The sequence below is a fragment of the Leptinotarsa decemlineata genome, unplaced genomic scaffold (genome assembly GCF_025532065.1).
Source record: "Leptinotarsa decemlineata unplaced genomic scaffold, Ldec_3_MD MMD2_P_RNA_scaffold_6, whole genome shotgun sequence".
Lineage (NCBI taxonomy): Eukaryota > Metazoa > Arthropoda > Insecta > Coleoptera > Chrysomelidae > Leptinotarsa > Leptinotarsa decemlineata.
The window spans coordinates 15,592,677-15,620,336 of NW_027412533.1; the positions used below are offsets into that span (position 1 = coordinate 15,592,677).

Consider the following 27,660-nt stretch of genomic DNA (forward strand, 5'->3'; position numbering starts at 1 on the left):
CAACAAACATAGTAGAACCTTCATTGGGGAACCGTCCGAGGAAAGAACCGAAGAACTACTTCAATATAGTAGGGATCGGCTCAGAATAATTACAGGGTTACTAACCGGTCATTGCCCGCTCAGAGAACACCTGAATAAAATGGGGCTGTACAATGGAGACCTCAGCTGCAGATTATGCAACGAAGGGATAGAAACAGCTCTACACATGTTATGCGAATGTGGGGCACTGAATCACAGGAGGCAGGCAATATATGGACATATGAAATTACGTCCAGAAGAATATGACGAACATCCAACACGGAACCTGTACAAACTAGTACAGGGAACGAGACTGGTGGAATAGGTGTCATGAGAAGATGGGAGAACAAAGCCCAAGAGGCTGCAGTGTTTCCTGGAGACTTGGATTAAATGGACAAGTCAGACAGCTTCCAAGGTAAAAAAAACACTTGCATTATCCATTACTTATACGGATCCCTGCAGAAGTTTTACAAGTATGTTTATAAACCATTCTTTGAATACAGATTATATACACTTGATGATAATCAATGAGCATCAATCCATCTTTCACGAATCCCTCACTGCTGCCTATGTGGACCAACCTTTCATGAAGGCTTGTCTTTTGATGCTCTGGTCTTGCCAAACCTTCGAGACGGTTTGACCATCATTGACCCATGTTTCATCCAAATAAAAAACAGATTTAATCAGTGTTTTGGCTTTCTTTATTTATCTTAAAAAGTTTCTTCTCCATTCTACAATATCAGATTTTTCTATTAACATGCTTTCTATCTTGTTTTCCAAAAGTGAAATTCAGCTCTTGTAATATCTTCCATAATCTAGTTCTTATATCAGAAAAAAACTATATTTACGAATAACTGACAAAACTTTATTAGATGTAGGTATTTCGTTTTTTATGTAAAAAGATTGTACTGTTCTCCTAATAGAATTCTTGACTTCTTCGTTGATAATCAAACACATTCTGCCAGTGGACACTTTAGCTCCAAAAACTGTTGTTTTCCTTGAGTTCCTTAAGAATTCTAAAAATTGTCGATCTATTGGCACCGGTCATACTCGCTCATTTTTGCACTACTTCTTTCTTACTTTTTATTTCGGGCGAATATTGTATTCTTAAAGAATTATAAACATTCATAACAATTGTTTTTCCATTTATATTTATTGCTAATAGTTTCGGACACTTCACGGTTCCCGAACAACTAGCTTTTTATTTAACGCGCTCTCGAAGTAAACTGAAGAATATCATTGAGACTAAGACTAACCCCTCTACCATGGCCTTTAAACTCCCAACAGAAAATAATGTAATTGGCTATGAAAAAGCCAAATCGGTCCTTTTGATGAGTGCAGTGTGTCTGTTAATGATATAATTCAAAAGAATATCTATTTATACCGCCTTCAAAAAAACAATGTTTTCTCAATCCCCTCCAACTAAATACTTATTTGTTGTAGAATGTCTTGGTTACTACTGGACATAGGTATTTTCATATTTGTCGAAGTTGATTTGTTATGAATTTCACTAGTTCGGACTTCCATTGTCTACTATATAAAATGATTTGAAATCCCTGAAACAAGTAAAAAGGAATAATTAAAAAAGAGTAGCTGAAGATAACAATTATATTAAGCAAACAATAAACCTGAAATGAAATGATAGTGAAATAACCTACAAGTAAAAATATAATAATTGAATAAATAAAAATTAAAGGAATGAAAAAAGAAAATAATAAAAAAGTGTAGAGATTCCAAGTCACGTTAGTTCACGACGTTTTGATTGTTGGTATTTGTTGTTATTTTCTTTTTTCATTCCTTTAATTTTTATTTATTCAATTATTATATTTTTACTTGTAGGTTATTTCACTAGCATTTCATTTCAGGTTTATTGTTTGCTTAATATAATTGTTATCTTCAGCTATTCTTAATTTAATTATTCCTTTTTACTTGTTTCAGAGATTTCAAATCATTTTATATAGTAGACAATGGAAGTCCGAACTAGTGAAATTCATCACGAAACATTGTCAATCACCTTCAAACAAACGTTGATTTTTTATTTTGTTTGTTATGAATGAGATTTTTCAAGAATAAATTTTATATATTCATTTATTCTATTCGTTGAGAGTAGATGATTTAAATGCAGTACGCCTACGACACTAATATAATATATATACAGTGCTGTATACTAAAACAATAATGATTGAGAGTAGAAGTAAGCCCAGTTGACAGCAAATCGGGGGCATGCTTATTAATTTTTGAGAGGGTTAAGAATGAAAGAAAAATTCTTAGTACAATTAGTTGAAATATTCATACACATTTTTTATTTATTTCATTAAAACTTTGCAATATCGTAATTTACCTAATCGTTGTAGTCATTAGGTGGGCCTTATGAAAACGGAGTAATAATCATGGTAATTATAGTAGGTACCAAATAAATTAACAATATTAATAAAAAGCACAATATATATATATATATATATATATATATATATATATATATATATATATATATATATATATATATATATATATATATATATATAACTTATATATAACTTTTTTTCACTATTGGGTTGCAGCAATTGATAAGTGAACTCTTTATAACTATTCTCAAGCTTTCGAGTAACTTAAACTCATCGTCAGGGGTACTAGAAAATACAAATTACAAATTTTTGATAATAGAGAATAATATAAATGTAAATGTACAAATTTTCGTCTAATCTTCAACCTCAGATTCGTCACTGTTGCTACCGCTATCATCAAAGTGAATTATGATTGGTTCAATATTGTGTTCAATACGGTTGTCTACGTCCCACATTTTTGCTCCTCTTTTAAAACATGCTGCATGCATTTCTTCCAGTCTTCTGCAGAAACAGTTCGAATAGCTTCTTGTAGGTGATGTTGCACGTCCACTAATTTAAATGTTCTGTTTTCTCGTGCCACATATCCTTTTACTTGCGCCCAGATTAATTCTATTGGGTTTAATTCGCAGTGGTATGGTGGTAACCTTAAAACTGTAATTCCACGACTTAACGCCATTTCATCCACTGTGAATTTTTTATATTTGTCTGTGTGTAATTTTGTTAGCTGAAGTAGTTCTGCCTTTAAACTATCTTTGTTATATTGGATGTTCTTATTAGTTAACCACTCTTGAATTGCTGCTTTTTTCCATGATTGTTTCGGTAATGGTTCTAAATGTCGACTATGGTATGAGGCATTGTCCATGACGATGACAGACCCAGGTTCCACAAGTTGAATGATGCCTTCAAACCATTTTTCAAACACCTCAGCATTCATCTCTTCATGATAGTCGTCTGTTTTCTTAGATTTAAATATTAATTCACCATTTGGTAAAAATCCACTGTCGCTTCCTATATGCGTAACTATCAGACGACTACCTTTTCCAGATGGCTGTTTTAACCCAACTGACAATGCTTCAATAAAAGCTTGTCGTGCACTTGTTATATTACCATCCTGCCATACTTTTTTGACCGTATGTCCTTGGTTAACCCATGTCTCGTCAATGAAGTACTTTTTTTTTTGAGCTTCCGAAATTCGTCAATTTTTCTTAGATAGTTTCTTCTCCATGCTATTATTTCTTGACGTTCAATGAGAATGCTTTTCCTGTCAACTTTTCCGTACGTAAATTTCATTTCGTGTACAAGTTTCCTAAAAGTTTCTTTACCCATTTTTGGGACCAATTCATGATCGCTAAGTGCCTCCAGAACTGTTTGTAGTGTGAGCAGCTCATTTCTGAAAAAGAAACTGTTTGTAGTGTGAGCAGCTCATTTCTGAAAAAGAAACTGAATAGTTCTGCGTATACTGGTTTTGGCTTCTTTATCAACTGTGATTTTTCTTCGTCCGCTACTAGTTTTTGGCGTTTGTACGTCCCCATGAATTTCTGCTTCTCTTAGTATTTTGTAAATCGATGATTTTGGTACACCGGTATAATCAGAGCACAAATCAACTAATTTATCTTTTGTAATTGTGGAACTTAATGATGTAGAAATGCCCGGTTGGTTATTCGGAGGTACACATGTAGAATTACAGCACATATGCACAAAGTCATCTTTTGGTGGCTGATGATCTCTTTCAAGACAGTGAAATACTCGCAGTACAATTTGTTTTTCTCTTACTGACCGAGACTCCGACCGTTTTACCTTTTTCGACGTGGAAGGCCCGACCATGTCTCCCATTTTTTGAGTAGTTTGAGAACGGTGTAGAAATATAATTATGTAACGCTTAAACACTTATTAGCACTATTATTTTCACCAATTGTTATCACAACACGTCGATTGCTGACTAACTTAACTGTAAAACGTACAATTCACGCTGTATAATTCACAAACCAATGATACGCTCATGGCTGCAAGTACATTAGTGAGGACTGCAACGATGAGATGGAAGTTACGGTAAAGTGACAAAGACAGAAATATCCTTGCGTACAGCGTTGACACTAGTTGTAATAAATATCTATCACTATACAGAAAATAATGAATTTTAACTGATTAGTAATCAGGAAATGTATAAGTATTACTCATTACAAGCTCATTACTAATTTTTGTCATAAATAATACCTTTTAATCGTACTAGTATTATGTATTATCTATAATTTGCCACAACCTACAACTCTACTGCTTACTATATTTTGATTCTGCTATAAACTGGTAACGTAAAATTTAGATATGACAACGTGCTTTACTCTCAATCATTATTGGTTTTACTATAGTCTCTTTCATTTCTGAAAAGAAGTCGAACTGACTACTTCACTAAAAAATTAATGAAAAACTTTACAATATAAAACTGAAATTAACTACTTAAATCAAGAACACAGCATTTTAAAACTCTTTCAGTCGCAGTGGTTTAAGAAATGAAGCACCAGAAAATAAACCTTTTGTGAGCAGTGGTCCATAAAATGTACTAGAAGTGCAATTTTTCATTTAGTGTATGAATACACTTGAGAAAGCTACTGTCCTAGCGAAACATGTTGTGATTATATGTTTCAAATAAAGTTTGTGGAGATCAAATCGTGAGGTGTAGTTTTTGAAACTACTTTGTTTTGTCAAAAATATGACAACTTTTTTCAAAATATGCATCAAAATGTTCATTTGCTAGTTTTTTTCTGAATAAATATCAAGAAATAACTCTATTTTTTTTTATACTTTTTGCCCACATTGGGTCAGTTATGTTGGCATGCGGCTGCCCCTGAAAGAGTTAACAATAAAAGTTTTTCAAAATCTAAATTACAGTTTCACTTCACTATAATTTGGACCGTATAGACTGGCTCTGAGTCGATCTACAAAGGAACACTACTACAAATCAAATGTGATGTATTTAAACAATTAGAAGAAGAGTGTTGAAGCGTAAATTCGTCATCTGCGCCTGTATTAAACTGAGTTTAATGTATAAATTTGAAAATGTCCTCATAGGACGAAACTACAGTAACGTTAGTTACAAATGAAAGTGGTAAAAACATAGAAAGTTTCAATTCTCTTTTCTTTATTATGATTTCCTTCCACGTAGTAACGGCTACATCCATCAATTTATTGAAATATTCCAGAGTTGTAGGACATACTTCAAACTCGAACTATTTTGAGCGAACTGCGTTGTACAGAAGAATACTATTTCATTTTACCTTTTTGATCTTTTTGATAGGCCATCAATAACTTATCAGGGTTATGGGTTATGCCATATATCCATCTATAATAAGTCACTGTTCCTATCAAAAGAACAAAAACATCCTGCTAAGAAATAATTCAACTTGGTTTGAAAAAGATTCAATTTCATTTTCCATTGCTCGAATCCAACGATCTTTCTCAGGGCAGGAGATGGGCTCTTTGTAAGTGACTGGCTCTTTAGGTTCGGTTATTTCACTAGCAACAATCATCGCATAATCTCTCAACTGCCTTTTTATTACAATGTCCTCATCTTCTAGAAATGGATCTTCTATCTCTTCAGTTTCAGAGCCGGAGATATCCGGTGTATTTTTAGCATCTATGTCTACTGGTATGTCTTCTTCTGACGTCTCAATTTTATCAGTAGAAGGTACTCTTGTCATAACATAATTTAATGGTTTATCTTCGTGAAAAATTACATCACGAGATAGTATTAGCCTCTTACTTTCTTCACACCAGATACGATATCCATCATCATTCTCATATCCAATAAGTACTCCTTTTATAGCCTTTCTATCCATTTTCTTTCGACATCTTTTTGGTATGTGTGCATAGCAATAACTGCCTATTACTCTGAGATGTCTCAAATTTGTCTTCTTTTCAAACCTTATTTCGAAGGGAGATTTGTCTTTAATACCAAATGTACCGGACCTGTTTAAAATATAAACTGCTGTATTGATCATTTCAGCCCACAAACTTTGACTTATTCGCATCAAAGCTCGGACAGTTTCAACTACTGTTCGATTATCGCGCTCTGCGCAACCATTCTGCTGAGGAGTGTTGGGTCATGATGATTCTTTGTCGTATTCCATAGTTATTGAAAACTTTGGTTATTTCTCTATTTGAGAATTATCCACCTCCATCTGACAAGAATTCCTGAACGTTGTAGCCCATAGATTTAATCTCTGCGAATAAAATTTTCAGCTTTTCTACAACTTCAGATTTTTCTTTGATGAAGAAGACATAACGGAACCTACTGCAATCATCTTTGAACTGGACATAATACAGGTCTTGGATGGACAAAAAGGTCCACATACATCAGCATGTATTCGTTGTGACGGAACATCAACTCTGTCTCTGGTACCAAACTTCATTATATGAGCTTTTCTGTAAACGCATCCTTCACAAAATTCACTGTTCAAATTGACATGTATACCAAGTTCACGTTCGAGTAGTGATTTCACATGTTTCTTATTTTGGTGTCCAAGTCTCTCGTAGTACAACTGTACTACGTTTTCATTGCCAACTGTATTCACATTAACAGCAACTTCGGGTTTGACGAATTTCAAATTAAGTTTGTACAATCCACCACATCTGTTTCTTGTTCCAACTAAAATAGTTTCTCCGGAGAGTTTTATTTGATATTTTTCAGCACGGATAAAACAGAGAAAAGATTTTTGTTTATTTCTGGAACATACCATACGTTTGTCATGATGAAAATCTGTTTTCTTTCGTTTACACAAGCTTTCACTATCAGAGTACCTTGACCTAGTGCTGGGATTGAATCTCCATTAGCTATTGTGACCCTGTGAATTCTATCACAAGGTGTGTATTCTTGAAACATATCACTTTGATTGGTGATATGATTCGTAGCACCATTATCAACATACCAAATGTATTTATCATACGTAGAATACAACACAGAGTTTGTTTCTGCTAGGAGAGTCACATTGGAATCACTAATTTTATGTTTTTCATTTACTGATTTTGGAGGTTTTCCATCTGCTTTCCATTTGAAACACTGTTTTATTTTATGCTCTTTTCGTTAACAATATTTACAAAACAGGTTCATATTGTGATTTCTTTTGAATTTTTCTTTATTTTCCAAGAACATCACTTCCTCTTTGACCAAGGATTGAGATGATAAAGCTTTTTCGTATGCACAAAGTTGGTTAGTTAAACTGTCAATTTTTCTATCGTTCTTCGACATTAACATCCAACTTGACGTGAACGAAAAATACTCTGGAGGAAGAGTCTCCAAAATCTTTCAAATCAGCAACAATTCTGGTTGATCACATTTACAGGTGTTTCCATTTACTACTTTATCCTTGGTGATTTCATTTTGTAGAATATTCCAAAGATATTTGAGTTTAGAAATATGAGATGGAATGTCATCTTCTGGGTGTCGTGTGTAGCTGAAGAATTGCATGCATGTGTCATATGTTTTGTCCTCAACATAACCATCATGCAGCCTGTGTAATTCTTGCCACACTACACGAGAAGTAGTGTACCTCATCACTTTTGCAAGAGTTTTTTGAGTCATATTTACTGTAAGAACCAGTAAAGCATTATTGTCTGCTTGATTGAAGTCTTTCAGCTCCTTCTCATACTTTGTTCTCTGAGTTTGGGTTGCGTTTTCTGGTAAAGGTTTGGGTAAAGTTAATTTTCCTTCAACTACCTCAGTACCGCCTTGAATACTTCATAATAGTAAGTAAGTAAAAAGTAAGCTGCTCTTGTATTTCCATGATAACCAGTTTGACTTGCTCAAGTAATGATCCTATTTGTATTTTAGTTGCATTCATTTTGCTTTTGGTAGAGCTTGGATTCAGCTGAATAAAATGATTGCTTCAGAACACTTGTCAATGTCAAAAATTTTCAGCAAGAAAATTTCAGCAGTTTCTTATAATTTGCAAATATTTCTTATACAACGGAGCCTCAGGCTAACCAACCATGCTCTACTACCATATTGAAGTAGAGGAAATATCTCAAATAAACTCTTGAATGAATGTATTTAATTTAGACAACTCAACTCACACTTTTATGGTTTTTCAACAGAGCATAGTGTACTATCTGTGGATACAATGAAAAAAACTAGAAAAAAATTAAAAACTTTTATTTACAAATTTTCAAATCACGTTAAAAATTTGCTATGCTATTTTCACAACTATTAAATGATTAAATTACAAAAAAAGAACAAATTGTGAAATAGAAATAGTACAATGAAAGTCAAAGCTTGGTTCAGATTTGAAATCACAAAACATGAATATCACTATCACTAGACAAGGCAGTTATTTTATACCAAAACACAGTACTATGTGAAAATTCATAATTTGTTGAATATGAAAGCAAAAAGTGAAAAAAGGAGAATTATTTTTTCGTTATGCTCTATCTCCAGAAACAGTGTTATGCTAGGTCTCCAGAATCAATGAATGATGAATAGATCGCCTCTGAAGATAGTTTAGCAATCCATATAACCCATTTTTGGTTTCTATGTTAGTTACTGCGTTTTGGCATGAATCAACCAAAGGGATTGTTGGAAGAACTGGATCACACATAGAAAACTTTAATGAAACTATAGATCTGAAGATGTCATTCACATGTGTCACAGATCTAACAAAAATCAGAAAACCTAAAAGTGTATTGAAATCTATTTCTTTTTTATTTATTTCTGAAAGTATTTTTTTCTTCAGTGTGTTAACATATTAGGGCAGTTAATAAATAGGAAGTAAAAAAATTATTCATATTAATTCATGTCATCTCTAGTCAATATCATAGGTGATAAATCGCAATGTACTCAGAATCTCTTCGTATGGTGTGCAGAGATAAAAATGTCAGTCGAACTTTCTGAATATCGATAGTTGTACACCAGCCTGTAAATCTCTACCTACTTTCTTCCCATTCACAACCAAAATTACCGGGGTTTCTACACGAATCAGTCTGAATTTATAATCCTGAAACAGAAATAGTACGCATGTTCAGGTTGTTTCGAAAGTTTTGTCCGTTTTAATCTCATATGATTTTGTAGCTCCATATTAAATAAATATTTATTCTATTGTGTCGTGGTATACACTGATCGATAGAGAATTCTGAACTCTATGTATCGATATATTTTTGTCAAATTTTAATTTTTTGCCTTTTTTCAAATGTCGAATCCAAATTGAACCAAAGCGCTGCCGAAACAACCCGAAAAATTAATCAGGCATTTGGCAATGATAGTTTTAATGAACGCACTGTTCGACGTTGGTTTGCGAAATTTCATTCCGGAGATTATAGCCTCGAAGATGAACCCCGAAGTGTTTGATCTACAGTAATCCAGGACGAGGATTTGAGGTCTCTGGTGGAGACGGACCCATTACAAATGGTGCGTGGGATGGCGGAAGAACCATCACAGCAGAGTCCTATTTAGTCTAGTTCACAAGTGCTATTCAAGTCAAATTTTTATCTCCGAAAAATATGAACGAGGTGTCATTCGATTCAGAATAGCATGTAGATGATTTTTGAAAAAACTCAAGTGCCGCTTGCAAAAATTGACAAAATTATAAACAATCAACTGAAAAAAATGGGGTTTGATTTTTTTCAATCGAGGAATACTGGCTTTTTTACGAAGCGTGTAATTTAATTGAATATTTTCGAAGACATTACATATTGAAAATGCAGGGACATAGCGATTGCGTCAGTACCGGCCGGAGGGCGGCGGCGCGTGCCTGTAAATAGAGCGTCGAAGGCCGCGCTTCGCCCTATAGTTATAATTAACAGCGATTGCACGCGTTTATATTTATATTAAGTATCAGCATTGCACCCATGCAGAGTCGGGGCGGTTCGATAGTAGGTACTATAAATAAAAGAAAAATTCGACATTTGATGTTACAAAAACATAATACTGTACAGACTGCGTTTCTACACTCCAATGGCCATGCACATGATTTTCCATTTTATTATTGCTTTGCTTGGTCGTTCCATCGTGGGTTCTTCTTTGTAAGGTTAACACGGATTTCATCGTAGTATTTTTCTGTCGCGGTCGAAAGTGAACTTGTCTTAGTTGTCTTTATTGAACAAGCTGACTCCAACTCTGTCACCGAGTTGGAACCCGTGACTACCTTATTTTTGCAGCTACATAAAGATAAACCTATTTATGGAGTTTTTTCCAACAGTATTGAAGACCTCAACTCATTAAAGTACCCGACCTTTGCTTTGCTCAGGTAGAGTAGATCGAATTCAGAAAATTATGGATTCATCATGCTCTGCTTGGAGGACGTCTTCAACACCTTTGTATACTGTAGTTATATGATTTAGACGTCTCCGATAGTAGCCACAGGGCCTGTTGCAAAGCGTCTGAGACCATTGTGCACTTGCTAAGAGCATGTCAGGTACCTGCGGTTTCAGCCTATATCCTTCTGTATAATACGGCCATATGATGGCTTTATTACCACCTTCGGCACTCCTGCGGTATTGACGAGTGCCATGAAAATCTTGGATTATCAAAGCATCTATTTTTATCAGGTACAGGGGGCCGAATTCGTGAACTGAGGGATTCATTGTCACCTGCCAGGTGTTTTCAAAACCTTAGTTTACCGTATTTGTGAGATGGATATGAAAGTTGCAGACAACAGGTGCAGGATTGGCTGCAAGGTTTCTGAGATCATTATGTATTTGACATCGACATATAAAGCATATGCGGTCTCAAACTATATCAATCGCCATATGTCCTTATGAGAGAGTGCCTTATGCTTCGAAGGATAGTATATCTGTTGTAAGACATGAGAAGTTCGAAATTAATTGAAACTATTCATTCACCACCTGCAGGTTGATACAAGCTAATGAACCTAAAGTACTTCTCGATCGTCAAAGTAAGGCATCGTAGAGTTTTCTCTTCAAATGAAGCGAATATTGTCGAAAAGAGAATGGAAAACAGATGAAATATCATGATCTGAAGACCACCAGGTTGAAATGATTATACTCATTACTGAAGCCCTTGTTGAAATGACTCCATATCATACTGGCAACAAACCATAATAATACCGGTAGCCAGGCGGTTCGACGTGGGTGCTTTGTTCGCTTACTCGAATTGACTGCCGTGTTGGTCGGTGGTTCAAGCCCTAGTCTGAACGAACGATTTTCACTTGCTATCGTCCAACCCGTGTTAGGAATCACACGCAAAAACGTAAAACTTCGTTAATCCTTAGCTCGCACAAGTTTCGACTTCTGACGGTTGTCGTTCGTAGGGGTGCGACAGCTGGTTAACGGAAAAAGAGATTTTAAACAGAAAACAGATACAGTTATACTTAGGTTGCACTCCGAACAAATATGAGTGCTGTATCAGCAGTTTTTCTGTCAACAAAATAAAATCAAAATCAATTGGTTCTTTAGAGGTTTTAAGAAAAATACTTACGATTTCTTTATAACAAAAATCAACATCAGTCACATAAGGTTCTGGAATAGCTACAGAATCACCAATAATAACACCCTTGCCATCAGCCAAATTGAATATTGTCACCACCACACATGTACCGCCTTTATCAACCATACAGAAAGTACTGAAACCAAAAAAAAGTTATTTACCACATTTGTAAATTACACAAAAAGTGCCAAAACAAAACTCTTAGCTTTAGGCGAATCAGAGAACACTATTTTAAAATTTTAGGCAGATGTTACTTTGCTAAATAGTATACTCACAAGGGAACTGTATCTTCATTTCGAACAGAGCAAACAACTTTTCCTAGAACTACTTTTTCTTCATTCATTCCAGGTTTTAAATCTGGTAGTGCTGCTTCAGTGAGGTTCACTTTTTGTCCATTTGATGACGTATAGCTGCCACCGCCATAAGGACCAAGCAGCTTTGAATCTATTGACTGAAAAACAACAAATAAAAATACATTGATTTGATGATCAGGAAAGTATGTAACAATGACTTCCACGTAATGACTTTTTTCGGCTGTGGTAGAACATTACAATCAAAAATAGAGAACATTCATTATTCTCAAGAAATTAGATTATATCTATAGAGTGGTGGTGACCCTGATAGCAGAGCAGCCAGATGCAAGTTTTTTGTTGAGATATTTTATGCGTTCATCAAACTTCAGGGTATTATCAATCCATAAAACCAAGAATTTGGTGCACGTCTTATTTTTGATAACATCATTCTGGAGGCTTAGGTTTCCAGGAACAAATTTAAACGAAATTATGTTAGTTTTATTCACATTGAAACATAAAGAATTGGAATCACACCAAGATTCGACTTTCTCTAAATCATCCTTAATTTTATTTTTCAGAGTCTGTATCATTTCTATGCCATAGTAAGGTTGTATCATCTGCAAACATTGTAAACTTCCCTCGTATATCGATATTAGATAGGTCATTCACATAGATAAGGAACAAAATAGGACCGAGCACTGATCCTTGGGGGACAGCACAGTTTATTTTCGAGAGACTAGAATTTTGGTTCTGTAACTTTATCATTTGAATTCTTTCTGAAAGATAAGATCCTTTGAACCCACAAAGGAACAATTTTTTCAACAGCACTCCGTGATCAACGCAATCAAAAGCCTTAGAAAAGTCACAGAATACTGCCGCAGCCACTTCACCTCTATTGAGCCCCACATATAACTCTTCCAGGAAAACAAAGATAACATCATTTGAACTTTTGGATCGTTGAAAACCAAACTGTGAGCTACCCGGTATATTGTGCTTTTCCAAAAATGTTGGCAACTTTTTTTGCAAGCTTTACTTTTATCACCTTTGACAAAGAAGATATTAGTGAAATAGGACGAAAATTGGATGGCTCGTCTAGTTCACCCCTCTTGTGAATTGGAATCACTAAGCAGTTTTCAGCACATCCGGAAATACACCAATCGAAAATGATACATTAATTCATTCTGCCAGTGCAAAAACGACATGATCTGGCAGTTTTTCTAATAAATTTACTGTAATTTCATCAATTCCATGTGTTTTTTATTTCCCTAAATGTTTCCTTGAGCTCTTCAATATTTGTATGTTCTAATATGAATTCTTCCGAAATTCTTATGTTACTCAGATGGTTAATAGGGGTTCTTTTAAGGTTACGTTGAGTTTAAGTTTTTTTGCTATTGTACAATAATACACATTGAAGTCAATTTGCATTGAAAGCTCGTTTGTTTTGCCTCTCAGATAATTGAAAATAGCCCAGTTCTCTTTAGGTTTATTGGACGCTTTGGAAAGTATCTCATTACAATATTTCTTTGCTCATCTTACAAATCTTCAATAGATTTTTCGGTACTCATTGAAATGGCTGTGGAAGAAATCACTTGTAGTGTATTTCCTAATCATGTGTAGAACCCTCATATTACTTGAAGACGTTCTGATTCCTTTGGTTATCCAAAGATTTTTTAATTTAATTTTAATTTTTTGCACCCGTTAGATTTGTTTTCAGAGCGAAGTTCTACAAGGCTCTGTCTTGGGGCTCATAATATTTTTGTTATATTTGAATGATCTCACCAACTTGAATATTAGTGGTAGGTTCACTTTATTTGCAGATGATGCAACTATAAAATGGCACACTAAAGATAAGAATACTCTCAGCCAATTAATCTCTTTAGATCTAACTGAAATAAAAAGGTGGTGCAATGCCAATCAAATGGTCTTCAACTCTAAGAAAACCAAAGTGTTATCATTTAAATGGGACATCGACAAAATACAACTAAATAATGATACACTCATGAAATCTGGTAATTATAGATTCTTAGGTATTGTATTGGACCATAATTTAAAGTTTGATGAGCATATTATGGCAATGGCAAAGAAATTGTCACTGAGTGTTATGCTATCAGAGTTATTCGAAATGACATCGGTTATCTTATTGCTAGAAAAGCCTACTTTGCTCTCCTAGAATCTCACATCAGATATTGGATAGCATTTTGGGGAGCCTGCTCACAAGCATTGTTCTCAATGATCTTTAATCTACAAAAGATAGCACTGAGATACATATGCCATGTTAATCACCAAACTTCATGTAAACCCTTATTTATATCTCAGAGGATACTCACGTTTACATCAATCTTCATGTTAGAATCAACTAGTTTAGTTCATAAGCATAATAATAATAATAATAATACATTTATTTTCCCAAAGATGATAAAACATATAGGAATAGTCACTTAAAATCTAAAGATCTAAAAAACAAAAAATTTATCCAATGTATAAAAAGCATTGTCGAGTAAATATTTCCTCAAGCGAGTTTCAAAAATAGGGATATTGGCGCAACTAACTATTTCTTTAGGCAGTTTATTAAAAATCCTCAGAATCAAATATTCAGAAGATTTCGAAGATACAACATATTTACAGTATGGAATGTGGAAATCAGCGCAATTCCTCGTATTATAACTATGGACTTGTTGGATTGTAGTGAACTTATTTTTATTTGTGTATACGTATACACACATTTCTAAAATTAAAATACTCGTCATTGTTAAAATTTTTGATGCTTTAAAAATCGGTCTACAGGATGCTTTGCTCGAGGTATCGCAAATAATTTTTAAAATGCGTTTTGTACAATAAATACGTCTGATGCTCGAGTGGACATACCCCAGAAACATATGCCATATCGAAATCGGGAAGCATACATTGTTCATGATATAATACGATTAATTGTTAACGTAACAAAATGTTATTAAGATTTCGGAACATAAAACATAATGAGTTCAATTTTGAGATCAAGTTGGTACAATGTTCTTTCCAGTTGAAACCAGAATCTATAGTAATTCCAAAAAATTTAACTGATAAAGTAGGCTCAATCAAGATTTCATCAGTTTTTATTGTTACAGTATCACATTGTTTTTGGTAGTTGTGGAATCGTATTATATTTGTCTTATTACTATTGAAATGGAGACACTTCTGATCACACCATGAAATGAGGTTACCAACCGCAGTTGTACACTTTTGTTTCAAGGTATTTTCACATTTGTCAGAGACAAATATATATTGGTGTCATCTGCATATCTAATAAAGCTGGCAGAAGATTAGATCTTATCCATGTCACTCGTGTAGAATAAAAATAAAACTGGCCCCAAAACAGAGCCTTGGGGAACGCCCATAGAGATATTTTGATATGCAGATTTAGTGGAAGATATACTAACAAATGGTTTTCTGTGTGTTAAGAAACTCCGTATCCAGTCGAGTGAAACTCCACGAATACCATATTTGTACAATTTAGACAAGAGTATCTCATGCTGAACGCAGTCAAGTGCCCTGCTGAGATCACAGAATATCCGAACAAGGCACTCACCTGATTCGATTGCTTTGGTCAATTTTTCATAAAATGACAACACCGCACTCTGAGTTGACCGTCCTGGCAGGAAACCATGTTGGTTATCTGAGAAGATGCTATGACTCAATGCAAAATTCATGAGTCTTTGGAGATAAGAATATTCAAAAACCTTAGAAAAGCAGGATGTGACAGAAATGGGCCTATAATTTTCAAGATTTGCTGGATTTTGCTTTTTGTATTCTGGGATGACTTTGCCGATTTTCAATAAAGATGGAAAACATCCACAAGTGAAAGAAAGATTAACTAGATAAGATAGAGGCGAAATAATGTGATGTAACACCTTCTTCAAAATAAATGACGGAATCTCATCTGGCCCCGACGAGACTTTATTCTTCAATTTATTCGACATCAACTGTGATAATTCAGTTTCTGAAAAGGGTGCTAGAAACAGGGACTCATTGAACCCAATTATTTCAGGTTCGGGAAGTTGAGCTGTCTTCTGAGGCCTATGTTCACTGAGAAGTTTGATTGGCATATTTATGAAAAATTCATTAAATAAATTACTGATTCTCTCTGGGTCTTCAACAGATTCATTTTCATGCGAGATAGAGATATTATTAAAGGAATGTTTTCTCGTACGATTAGTCAAATCAGATACTACATTCCAAGCCATTTTTGCAGGATTGTTTGCATTAAATATTTCACTTTGGTAGTAGGATCGCTTAGTTTCTGTTAATAACAATTCATGTTGCTTCTTTGCAGATGCATAAGCTTCGTTCAGGACGGGAAAACTACATTTTAATAGAAATAAATCCTTCAGTTTAATGCTCGACTTCCTAACGTTATCATCAATCCACAATTTATTGGATTTATTGGATTGAACCATAATGCCTTCTGAGTGGAAAACAGATGTTGAAGTGATAAACAAAAATGTCGTTGAAAGTATTACATGCGTCTTCGACATTGGAAAAATTGTACTCGTCATTCCAAGACTCTCTCTCTAGTGATTGAATTAATCTATTTACGTTATTAGCACTGAAATTTCTGCGGGGTTGTGGTACCTCCTTCTTTAGTGGTGAGACAGTCTCAACATATTCAAATAACACAGTTCGATGATCAGAAATTGTATTGTCCAGAACACATACAGTAGGGTTCAATATATTAGTATAGATTTGATCTATAATGGTTTCAGAATGGGAGGTTATGCGTGTTGTCCACTCGACCATCTGACGTAAATTAAAACCTGACAAAAGAGTTGTCAAACTACGATAGGCATTAGCATCCCTAGAGTTTTCAGTTGCATCATTATTAAAATCTCCAGTTGAAATAATATTTTTACCAGGCATATAAATAAAATCTAAGACATTCATCAAATTTTCACAAAAAACATTAAAATTTCCTTCCGGAGATCTGTAACAGACTAGTACCACAACAGACATACCCTTGTAGTTTTTACAGTGCAACCCACATATCTCAAAATGTTTTTCAGAGCAAAATTCATTTTATTTAATTTCTGAGCAATTCAACTCATCAAGAGCAAAAAGTGCAACACCACTATTATGATAAAAAGTTCTACAAAAATTACTTTTAAGTATATAACCTCCTATATGTTTGAAATCTGTTTCAGTCGAATTCATGTGAGTTTCAGTCAAACAAATGAAACCAAACTTACAATCTAGAACATGATTTTCAATTTGATTTATAGTAGAACTATTCAAACTGAACATTAGTTTGGTGTATGATTTCTCGTTTGGCGTTTCTGAAAAAACCTACTCGCATACGAACCTTTGGGCCATATACTGGGATTCATAGCCTTACGGAAATTTTGTTCATAAATCGTGACCTTGAATGAACTATAAAGGGTTGGGTGTTTAGGGGTAATTAACTCACAGGAGACCTCAGGAAAAACGGGTGTCAGCAATTCTTTGAGTTCGTCAGTTTTTGTCATCGGATCCACTCTTGTGACTTGAAGTGATTCATGCTTAGGGACACCTTCAATGTTTGTGTCACCACTGTCGCCAACAACAAAACGGTTTTTGTTGCGTTTGTAGGAAACTCTCTTCCAGTCTGAAGAATGGTCATCTAATTTATTTTCTCGTAGAACACTACCGGCCGAAGTCGGAGAGTTCGTGTTAATAGAAGCAGTTTCCGGTGCTAAATGTATCAGTTCATTACATTTTTGCCTTGTTGTACTTTCCAGGGAAGACGTTGATTGTTTTCCATCATTTGCTGGTTTTGGTATTATACTGGCAACGCATAAACTACATTTATTAAAATCTGACACTGCACATAATACTAGAGCAAATGGTCAATATATTCCTTTATCAATCCTCAGAACCACCCAATGCTAAAATTCCATTGTTTACAATGGTACGAAAGTGTTCAACCATCTACCGAAGCAAATTAAAAATATTCATAGCACTCCGAAATTCAGAAGAACTGTAAAAAAAATTTTAATCAAAGACCGTTTTATGCTTTGAGGGAATTTTTTGAACAAAATTTTGAATAGATGTGACAGCAGTACAAAATATGTCATATCCATGTCTCTCACTAAATAGTGTAAAGAGTAGGTGTTAGGAATCACACGTTAAAAGGTAAGACCTGGTTAGTCCTTAGCTCGTACAAGTTTCTCAACTTCTGAGAGTTGTCGTTCGTATGGGGGCGACAGCTGATTAACGGAAAAACAGAAACAGAACAGATGTATGAGTATATATATATATATATATATATATATATATATATATATATATATATATATATATATATATATATAAAAGGTTATTGGACATAGCACTCATAGGAAGGTGGGCAAACCGCAGACACGTGTTTCTGGCTATTTAGCCTTCGTCAGTACGGTACAGCCAAGTGTAAAGGATAGACAACACTTGGTTGCAAGAAAGGGGCCAAACAAAGCAAGCGGATTCATCATCAGGGGCCAACTGCGATTTCGTGTCATCGTTGGAAGACCTTGTGATTACAAGGACTAATGATGATGATGATAATGATGATGATGAATCCGCATGCTTTGTTTGGCCCCTTTCTTGCAACCAAGTGTTGTCTATCCTTTACACTTGGCTTTACCGTACTGACGAAGGCTAAATAGCCAGAAACACGTGTCTGCGGTTTGCCCACCTTCCTATGAGTGCTATGTCCAATAACCTTTTACCATTGATAATACCATCCCACTCAATATCCCTCTATCTTTTTTTATTTATCTTGGACCCGGATGTCACGCAGGTTGCTATAGCTGCTCCCGTGACGAAGTTGGGAGTTAGTCCTTGTAATCACAAGGTCTTCCAACGATGACACGAAATCGCAGTTGGCCCCTGATGATGAATCCGCTTGCTTTGTTTGGCCCCTTTCTTGCAACCAAGTGTTGTCTATCCTTTACACTTGGCTGTACCGTACTGACGAAGGCTAAATAGCCAGAAACACGTGTCTGCGGTTTGCCCACCTTCCTATGAGTGCTATGTCCAATAACCTTTTACCATTGATAATACCATCCCACTCAATATCCCTCTATCTTTTTTATATATATATATATATATATATATATATATATATATATGTGTACTTATTAACAGCGTGTATTAAGAAATCAAAACATTTTATCATCTGACAACTCTGTCCTATTTTGTATTTATAACCAAATGATATATAATAAATTAGGAAAAACTGTTATATCTATTTTACTGTATTATTGTGAAAATATTTGATAGTTGCATGACTGTATATATACATTAAGTTCATCCACTTTCAACATCCGACTATCCATATTGGTTGGCATAATTTTAATTTTATTTAATTATCATGACCTCCTGCTCATTTTAAGCAGTTAGGATTTATGCTATTACATTTAGAAGTTTTGTCAATAAGAATTGTATTCTTCAGATAATAAAGCATGCTTTGTTTGAAGGTGATTGACAATGTTTCATGATGAATTTCACTAGTTCGGACTTCCATTGTCTACTATATAAAATGATTTGAAATCTCTGGAACAACTAAAAAAAGAAGAATTAAAAATGAATTGCTGAAAATAACAATTATATTATATATTATATATTTGGGCGACCCTGGGAAGCTGGCGCCGAAGAAATATCTGGCGATGACCAGGAAAAATCTACGCCTCACAGTAGGATTTCTGACTGGCCACTATCAACTAAGGAAACACCTCCATAATATGGGGCTTAGTGGACACACATCTATGCAGGATGTATGAACAGGAAGATGAGACTGTCAGTTATGTCCTGTGCGAGTGCCCGGAGTTATCTTCAATAAGAGAGTGTGTGTTCGGTGAGTCTTGACCTACATCTGCCGATATAAAGGAGATGTCTCCCAGCGACCTGTCCACCTTCATGGAAAGGACAGGATGGACGATGACCTAGGAGGACAACTCCTCGGGAGGATGTACAATGGGTCACATGTGGCCTAAGTACGTGGGCTTACACTCACCCTCCCTACTCTACAGATACCAGAGAAGTCCTTTATATAAAGTATGAATAACAGTGCCCACAAAACCGAGTCCTATAATAAAAAAAATATTATTTCTCTGAAACTGAACTTGTTATAAATACCTGCTTGAAATCGGTCTTTCAGGTAGGATTTTATATTGTGATATTGAGACTGTCAATAACAGGACTTGAAGAGATTTTTTCCAAGATGCAATAGCATTTTCAATGTCAGATTATATTATCAGGTTAATAATAATTCTTTATTTCCAGTTGCATGAAAGTAGATGTGTTGGAAGCTTAGTTGGTGGTCTGACATACCCAGTAATGATCTTACATTTTCTAACACATCACTGATGATAGGAGATAATATATCGGTTGAAATTATACTTTTTGTGGATTTTTTTTCAAAAATTGTTTACTGCCAATTTGATTTCAACTTATTTTCGGCTTCGAGGAAATATCATAGGCTGCATGTTCAGTTGCCAGAAATTGTTATTTATAGCCTTAATTGAAATCTCTATACACCTTGTAGTGTGGAAGTTTGGATATTTCATTTAACGAAGTTAGAATTAGGAACGTGTTTAAGTAATTGATAATACTGACCAAGTCACCTTGGTTGTGGATACACAAGATTCAATCTTTATGGAATAGCGAGCGAGTAAAACCGTGATTAGAAATTTCTAGAGTATTATTTCATAGTGGTGATCCATCGCAAGTCGGACAGATATGACATTGCAAGAACTTTCCAATTTGACAGATGTTGTGCTTATTCAATTAGTAACTTTGCTCAATGGCTGTATAGAAAATCTGAAAGTAAATAAGACAATTAAAGTTGTCCTCCTTGTTTTTTCGACCTCAGATCACTTGATTTAGCATTTATTATTCATACATTATTTTATTGATATTTGACTCCATTAAAGCGAGTTATCAACATCTTCCTGCAAGAATATAGCACCATGGAGGGAGTTCACATGGTAATCAATTTCAAGGTAATTTGCAAAGGGGAGTTGAGAGTTCTTGATACAAAGTAATAAGTCATTAGTGAAAAGGTTGAACAGAAGAGACCCATAGTTTGATCTTTGTGAAACACCATACGATATTAATCAGATGTGAGGTGCAGTCTGCTACTTTTACAGATTGAGAACGGTCCTTCAAGGATCTAACATACCAACAGATTGAGAATGGTCCTTCAAGAATCTAATATACCAACTTAGAAATGATCCAGGGACATCATTTTAGAAATTAAAAGTTCACAGTTGATTTTATCATAGGCCTTGGAAAAGTCAATAAGAGAATCAATTTGACAATGGTCCTCGAAGTATCGGCCAATTCCATCACATGTCTTGTTGAAGTTTGTTTATCTGAAGCATGTTTATAAGGTTTTGGAATGAAAATTTCTTACTTCAAATATGAATCATGTAAATTTTACTAACAGGCTCCCATTTGAGAAAAATTATGTAGTGATTCATTTGTAGCTGAGTGGATATATAATAATTCAAGTAATAAAAAATATATCATACAGAAGTAACTCAATTTAAAAAAAAAATTAAAATTTTGATAAGAGGCCATGACTTCGAATTTGAATGTAACTTTCACTTCTGAACAACTACTCTTTGAACATCCTTGAACGAATTTAATTTTTTTTCCTCTTGCACACTGTTTGACTTGAACCAATTCTGAGTGCATCTAGTATGGTTATCAAAGAGAGATGTACTAACTTTTGGCAGAATTCAAATTCAGCTTGTGCAGTTCATAAAAAAATCACATTTGCTGCAAACTTACTGGACCATGTTTATTATTAGTGTCAGTTGAAGTATATGCCAAAGATCTATTTATGTAGTGTCTTGAATAAAGGAAGTTAACTAAAAATGAGTCACTTTCTTATAAAAATCAGTAATTTTGAAACATTACCTGAAGGATTTGGTGTAATCTTTTAGCCTTCATCTTTCCAGAAGTGGTCACAAGTTCCTTGATATCATTTAGGTATTTAACTAATTGTTTCTCCTTGATTTTTGGTGGTTCCCAGGTAGGATCGTACAATGAAGCTTCTTTGAATGAGTCTAAAGCTAGTTTAAATTCCTCCTCATATTTTAAAGTCTATGGAAAATGAAAAAGTGATTCAATCAAAAGCGAAATGTCCAATACTTACTATTGCTTTATTATAGTGCAAATCAGGAGTACTCTTAGCCACAAAGTCCTTCTCCTGAAATCAAAAATATTACTAAATTGTTGACTGATCAGAGCCAATCCAAAAATTTTAAAAGTACACAAATGATTTCTTTTGAGTGTTACTAATCATAAATCCCACTTTGAATCCCAAGTTTGTGGAAGCTTCTATATAGAGTGCTTGTTTAAAAAGCACGTGTTTTACAGGGTATCACTAATATTTTTGGTGAAACATGTGTTTCAAGTTATATTGCAAAAAGGTGATTCAGAAACAAATAACCCATAAATTGTTCAGTCAAAAATAGTTCGCATAATAGAAGACATTTCTAAAACTTTTGAGTTATATTAAGTTGAAATGTGGATATACCAGAATATCATAAAGAGTGAAAACATCAGTTCAGTTTTAGAATATACATAAAATATCAAACGGTATAGCCAGGTTTTGTCCTATGTTGATTTTGATATGAATCAGATGTTAGATCAAATATAAATGGAATTATTTTCATGGGGTGATGTAATTAAACTTACTGCCTGACAATAAGCACCTAAACACTTCTTGAGAATACTGGGGTTTTGTTGTATACCAAAAAAAGAGGAGAGGTGCGCATTGCCCAATATTGCCCAAGATAATCCATCTTGAGGATCAAGTTGAACAGCTTCTTTTGCATGATCTAGTCCTTTCTCAATATTTTTTATCCTTTCTTCACGATTTTTTGATTCTTCTTGTCTAGCGAGCATCGAAAGATTTCTTAGTGAGTATTTATTCCGTTTCTGAAAACATAAATAAATATGCCATTTATAAAACTTCAACATATAATATATAATGAGAAAATATGTAATGAAAAAATATATAATGAGAAAATATATAATTATACAGAAGGTAAATTGCATATTTGATGAATGCTTTGTTCTCCTGACTGGTTTTTGTTTATTTGGATATATATAGGTATATAAAACTTATTTCCTAACAATTACTGAAAACTAGTTTTTCCTTTATTTCAATGATATGACACTATCACAGTCAGTATCACAGTACAGTTATCATACAGAGATGCTTTTTTTTTACAAATGATGTCACCTATAGACCATTTGTGATGCACCGTTTGGAACCTTTGGTGTAGTAATGAATATTATTGGAATTTAATCCCAATACCAAACCGTTATTTTTAACACCTGGAAGGAAGATTAATCTGAGTTTAATCTTCCTTTTGATGATTGGTGATTGAAACACGTGTCTTGGTGATTGAAATACGTGTCGAGGTGTTTAAAAAAGGAAGATTAACCTGTGTTTAATCTGCCTCTTGAAGATAATCACTTGGTGATTGAAACACGTGTCAAAGTGTTGAAAATAAGTTTGGTATTGGGATTAAACTCCAGTAATATTCAAATATAGACAAAATGAAACAAAAGTGTATAAGGCTACACACAAAAATAGATGCACTATTCTTGTGGGTGCAAACAAAAACCCTACATTGACTAAACATTCACTTGAAAATTTCAACCACTTTGACTTTCAAAATGTGACAAGTTATAGCTTTTATGTGAATGGAATCTGAACTCCAAACCTGATGTTAAAAAAGAATAACATTGGAAATTCTCTACAATTAAAAAATTATAATATCTCTTTTACCGAGCATGGATTAAAACGACATGGAAGGTGGCCGGATTTGCAGTGAAATACAAGTATTAGATTGTTTGAAAAGTGTTGTTTGTTATAATGTCATGTTTTTGTAGCTCCATATCTCATTGAATATTAATTTTACGTACTTATGATGCAGTGTTTGGAACATTTGGTGTAGTAATTACCAAGTGATCATCTTCAAAAGGAAGTTTAATTTTCCTCTTGAAGATGGTGATTGACACACGTGTTGAGGTGTTAAAAACAGTTTGGTGTTAGGATGGAATTCCAGTATTATTCATTTATTCTAACGTGTCATGGTGTATACTGATCAACAGAGGATTTTAAAATCTGTACATTGATGCCATGGAATTTTTCCAAATTTTGATTTTTTTGCCTCTTTACAGCTTATAACTGTATGATATCGTTGAGAGATTTTCGGACAATTTTTCTCTTCAAATTCAAATTGAACCAAACCGCTGCCAAAATAGCACAAAAAATCAACCAGGCATTTGCAAATGATAGTGTTGATGAATGCAATGTTTGACGTTGGTTTACGAAATTTCGTTCCGGAGATTTTAGCCTATGTGAGCCCCGAAATGGTCAACCTACAGTAATCCAGAACGAGGATTTGAGGACCCTGGCGGAGAGTGACCCATCATTGATAGTTTAAAACGTATTGGAAAGGTCAAAAAGCTTGAAGTGAGCGTCGTTAGATGAGGTTCCACCATGGACCTAATCATTTTCCTCTGCATGAGAAATTATTTATTAATATGAGCTGAATTGCCCCAAAACATCAGACCATATTTTAATAGGAACTGGAAAATAGGCCGGTTTCAATACTTCCACAATACTGTTCTTTGTAGCTGCCTAATTAGAAAACACAGTTCTTAATTTTTGTATGAAAATGTATAATATATAATATATCATGAGGTCTTATATGCAAAATCAAAATAAATAAGAAACAGTTTAACCTAAATAATATAGCATTATTTTGTTTGGTTGAACTTCTGATAAACTAATAACCGATGCTGAAATCCTATTGAAAAATTACTGGTAATGGTTAGTGGACATTTCATCATTTATGCCTAGGTTGGGAGAGGGGGGCAAAAATAATATTTTGCCTGAAATAGAATACTGAAATGAGTGGCACATGTAATTGATGACAATTTTGTCTTAAGTATTTTCTGCCTATATAGGACTATTGATCCTATATACTATTACAATGTCTTTTTCTGTGATTCTAATCCACAAACAATAATTCATTAAATGATTCTGATATACTTAGTTCTAATTCTGTTTATTTTTCAATTATAATGAGTATGCCAAAAGGAAACAAAACAAAAAAACAAACCTCTTTTAAGGCTCCCTCGAAACAATTAACTGCCTTTCTGAGTTCATCATTCTTCCAATAACACTCTCCCAATTCATTCCAAGCCTCAACAAGCTTAGGATCTAGCTTAATTGACTTTGATAGTAAATTTTCAGCATCTTTGTCATATGTAGGAACAACATTTAATAATTTTCCTTTGAGATAATTGTACTTTGCCCTAGTGTCATCAGTTATCAGGTGTTCATGGTCATTGAAAACACTTAGAGTATCTGAAAGGAGTTTTTTTATTTCTTCAGATTTATTTATGGCTTCCTCAATTTGGTGGTTCTCAAAGTATCTGTCTCTGAACGAATAAACGGCATCGACCCTACCCTATGACAGAATCAAGTTATTAAAAATTATAAAACCACTCCTTGTATAGACAAATATATGTATCTTCTGTAGGTGTCCAGCACACCTAATTTCTATTTAAGACAATTCTTTACTCACACAAAGGAATTTGATTAAATCTTCATGATTTTCGTCACATTTACAAGTAGATCTTCCTTCGTTGACAGATTCCATATCGTTTTTGTATATTATTTGCTTTTTATAAGATCAAACATTTCAGTTTTGTTATTCTTTTATTATAGGTTAGGTCACTGTCATAGTCACTGTTATTTTTCAGAGGCAGCTGTCGCTGTCAATTTCAAGGTCAACTGAAGAAAATATAGATTAGCAAAGGAAACGAAATTGTATATGGCAAATAATGGGGTGTCCGGAATTTTTCGGGTTTTCCCCAATAACTAGCGCGAAAAGCTCATAACAATATACGAAAAAGACCATAAAGCATTCAAAGTCGGGAAAGCTAAAGCAAAATCTATGGGCTAGTCAAAAAAAGCGTTTGGCATATATTGCCGGAAAGGCAATCATTACTATGTTTTTATTATGGAATTTTGAAGTAGATTTCAATCGTTTATGGACATTATGATGTTTTAAAGTAAAGTGTGTGATTATTAAAGGAATGTTAAAAATTAAATGTGGATGAAAAAATTAACCGACAGCTGTAATAAACGTAAGAAGTCCAAAATTCTAGAGCCCATATAAGTTGATAGATTGCTAAAATAAGCTACAGATCAGGAGTATCAGCTTATAAAGATACTTTTCCAGAAATGCACCTTATCATTTGCCTGATTTTGTATCGATAATAATTTTGGGTTGTAGCATCAAATATGAGCTCTACAAAATACAAGAAGAGGTAACAAGACGTATATAATGAAAATTCAGTAATAAAACAGTTATTGGCAACGAAAACCAAGAAAGATCCTACATTCTGAATCTCTGAGCAAGATTCTGATGTATTTGGAATTCATTAGAAAATTTGTTGTGCTCTGAAAACATCACACACATAACAAGATTCTCATAAATAATAGTTATAAAAAATGTATTTCTCAACTTACTATGTACAGAATGGGCCAAATTTGACTATTTTAAAGGAAAACTCCTGTTTTCAAACAACAATGACTTGTCTCTAACTTTATATATATTTATTGTTTTGGATTTTATAAGTGACTGACTGTACTATGAAGAGCATTATTTGCTAATAAAGAGTAATAAAATATATACCTAGTTGAAAACTGATGGCTGTGTCTTAGGATTAAAATTTTATGACAAACTTAATGGTGAAAACCGCATATCGATATCTATCATAGTTTCTGAGTTTCAGCATGTTCTTCGAACATGAGCATTTTCGAAAAGTTGCTTAACTTTTTTCCTGACAAATATTTCTTGTTTCTATGAAAATATTTCCAAAGCACTTTTTTACATATAGAATTCAATGGTGTAAAAAACTTATTTTTTTCAAATGAGATATATCAATAGTTATCGATGGAAAACTATTGATGTTTTGCTATAAGGTCAAGTAGGCGTTGGACGACGTTGCGACGCGACGATAAAACAAAAAGAAGATGTTCAGTAGTAGCTATCAAATAATGTTGAGACTTCTCACAGCAGTAATTAAAACGCATAGTTTCAATAACACTGATGACAATTTATATTATATCTACTACTAATAAATGAAACTTCAACAATAATAATAGCGATAAATAACAAACAATGAAATATAGTTCTCCGGAGAAGGTGTTCGAAATGTCTACCAGCTTCTCTTACACACCGGCGACAATTTTTTTGAACGTTTTTTGCCGAATTAATTAGTTCAATAGGAGTGAGAGAAGCAACACTTTTCATCACTGCCGCTTCCAATTCGTATCTATAATTGGTCGGCGCAATAAGATCTTTCAACCTTCCCCAGAGGGGAAAGTCCATAGGCGTTAGGTTCGGTGACCTAGACGGCCAACGGTTTGGGTCCAATTATTACCAAAGTTTGTAGCCAAAATATTAGTGACAATTGCAGAATTGTGAGGCGAAGCCACGTCTTGTTGAAAATATATTTTTCTGAGCTCCATTAGTGGTTCAAAGGG

At 34.1% G+C, this 27,660-nt stretch overlaps 1 protein-coding gene across 1 annotated transcript; it reads right to left on the reverse strand.

The window, feature by feature from the left end:
* Positions 1–8,492: 8,492 nt before the first annotated feature.
* On the reverse strand, positions 8,493–25,871 carry LOC111513090 (tetratricopeptide repeat protein 5). Its single transcript, XM_074170050.1, has 8 exons — positions 25,691–25,871; positions 25,223–25,573; positions 22,779–23,021; positions 22,234–22,287; positions 21,996–22,181; positions 12,069–12,244; positions 11,785–11,929; positions 8,493–9,346 (listed from the first exon to the last, which is right to left on the reverse strand). The coding sequence occupies exons 1-8, from the start codon at positions 25,763–25,765 to the stop codon at positions 9,227–9,229; spliced, it is 1,350 nt and encodes a 449-aa protein (XP_074026151.1). The 5' UTR covers positions 25,766–25,871; the 3' UTR covers positions 8,493–9,226.
* Positions 25,872–27,660: the final 1,789 nt, after the last annotated feature.